This window comes from Morone saxatilis, unplaced genomic scaffold, assembly GCF_004916995.1.
Source record: "Morone saxatilis isolate NCDOM2014 unplaced genomic scaffold, NCSU_SB_2.0 Contig22, whole genome shotgun sequence".
Classification (NCBI taxonomy): Eukaryota; Metazoa; Chordata; class Actinopteri; family Moronidae; genus Morone; species Morone saxatilis.
The window spans coordinates 23,230,658-23,232,818 of NW_023339785.1; the positions used below are offsets into that span (position 1 = coordinate 23,230,658).

At 38.8% G+C, this 2,161-nt stretch overlaps 1 protein-coding gene across 1 annotated transcript; it reads left to right on the forward strand.

Moving 5' to 3' along the window:
- The first annotated feature begins 403 nt into the window (after nucleotides 1-403).
- Nucleotides 404-1,920, forward strand: LOC118333390 (kinectin-like). The gene has a single exon (XM_035668998.1). It carries the CDS (start codon nucleotides 454-456, stop codon nucleotides 1,918-1,920), a length of 1,467 nt encoding a protein of 488 aa, XP_035524891.1. The 5' UTR covers nucleotides 404-453.
- Nucleotides 1,921-2,161: the final 241 nt, after the last annotated feature.

Below are 2,161 nucleotides of genomic sequence, written 5' to 3' on the forward strand. Positions count from 1 at the left end.
TTCTTAAACGAAGTAGAATAATCAAATTATATAACACACTTAAGTGGAATTTTTTGAAAATATTTTTGCATTAAATCTTCATTTGCTCTGTGCCTTTGTTCACCTTTCCCAGGTCTGTAACTTTTTTCCAGACATCAAATTGTACCCATATGAGTGTTGCATGTGTGGATGTGTGTTTTAGCAAGCACTTTGTTACTATTTATATGGCAGAATTTTGTTATTATTCGAATGGCAGAATTTTGTTATTATTGAAATGGAAGAATTTTGTTATTATTCAAATCACAGCACATCCCCTTTGATGTTTGATGTCACCAGTGACATCACTGCATTCTATGAGCAAGCTACAGAATGTAAAGCACTGAATCCTCCAATATACATTCAGTATTGTAGAGACACCAAACAAATCATACTCATTTTGCATCGTCTGAAAGAAAAAACAAAAACAAAACAAAAATGAGTCATCTGCAGCAACCTATCACTCTGAGTGAACAGAACGCAGCCATCCACCATGATGATGACCTCCACAGGGTGAATGAGGACCTCCGTAAGAAACTTGAGGAGCTTAATGAAAAGGTCAAGCGTTCGAGAAACCTGACAAAAAGAGCACTCCAAATAGACAACGAGGTGTTTCATGTCAAAAACGAGAAACTCCACTATGACAATAAAATACTGCAAGATGAAAATGAGGACCTTCGAAAACAGAACAAAGACTTGGAAATTGAAAAGAAGACCTTGAACCAAGCAATAGCAGAGTTGAAGCTAAAAAACGAGACGGAGAAAGAAACCATGGAACAGCAATATGATACTTTGCAAAAAGACTTCGAGGAGATAGGTAAAACTTTGCAAGACGTGAAATCATTTCAATGCAACTATAGTGTATTGAAACAAGAAACCCAGTCTTTGGAAGAAAAAACAACCGCTTTGCAACATCAGTTCAGAGTTATGAAAAGTGAGAAAGACATTATGAAGCAACAAAACCAGGATCTGCAAAGAGACTTTCAGGTTTTGATGGACGATTATCATATAACAAAGCAGGAAAATGAGGCACTGAAACAAAAACTTCAGGAGGCCAAAAGAAACGTGTATGATAAACAAGGGGCCATGAGACAAATGAATGAGGGTCTTCAAGAAGAAGCTCAGGGGCTCCAAGATATTGAGGAGGACCTCAAATGCTTTGCATGCAACTGCAATGTAACAAGAGAGGAAAATATTATGATGAAAGAAAAACAAATATCCCTAGAAGAAGAAGTCCAGGAGCTTATCAGAATGTTGTGTGATGGAGAAGAGGCCATGAGAAAAAAGGATGAAGCTCTTCAAGAAGACGCTCTGAAGATCAAAAATGTTCTGCAAGAGCTAGAAGAATTTGAACACAACAATAAAACAATTAAACAAGAACATGTCTCTATGAGACAACAAAACAAGGACTTGGAAAGAAAACTCCAGGACCTTACCAAAGATTTGTGTGATGGAGAAGAGGCCTTGAGACAAAAGGATGACTTTCTTCAAGATCAGGCTCTGGCCCTCAACAATGTTATAGAAGAGTTCAAAGCCTCTGAACACAAAAATAATGTGATGAAGCAAGAAAACATATCTCTGACAGAGCAAATCAAGGCCCTAGAAGAAGAACTCCAAGACCTTACACAAAAGTTCCATGAAGGACAAGAGGCCATGGGACAAAATAGTGAAGCTTTTCAAGAAAAAGTCTTTGAACAGAACTATAACATCATGAGCCAAGAACACACATCCATGAGACAAGAAATCAAGGCACTGGAACAAGAACTTCAGAAGAGCAAGGACATGCTTAGAATAGAAAAAGGCTTGTTTGCTGGGGAGCAGCTCAAAGCATGTCAGAGGGAGGACGCACTTTATGATAAGTTGCAAATACTCCATATTCAGCTCAAGTTAAAGATGAAGGAATAAGGTCCTCCAGAGAGAAACCCAGTGTCTTAATCCGAGCCCTGAGGAACTGCCCACTGTAGCCCACCAGAGGTGGATAACATGTTGGCTTAGTCGCTTCATTTCCTAACTGATCAGGTTAGGGCAGAATCCTCCTCTGGTGTCTTACGACCCGGCTCGGAAGGGGAAAGGGTAGCAACATAAACCAGATGGTTTTTTGGTAAGTTATTTATTTGTACAGAGAGTTTAACAAAAGGAATTTCCA

Excerpts from the sequence above, each read along its gene's own strand:
- LOC118333390 (XM_035668998.1), top strand. The coding sequence starts at position 454 with ATGAGTCATCTGCAGCAACCTATCACTCTGAGTGAACAGAACGCAGCC.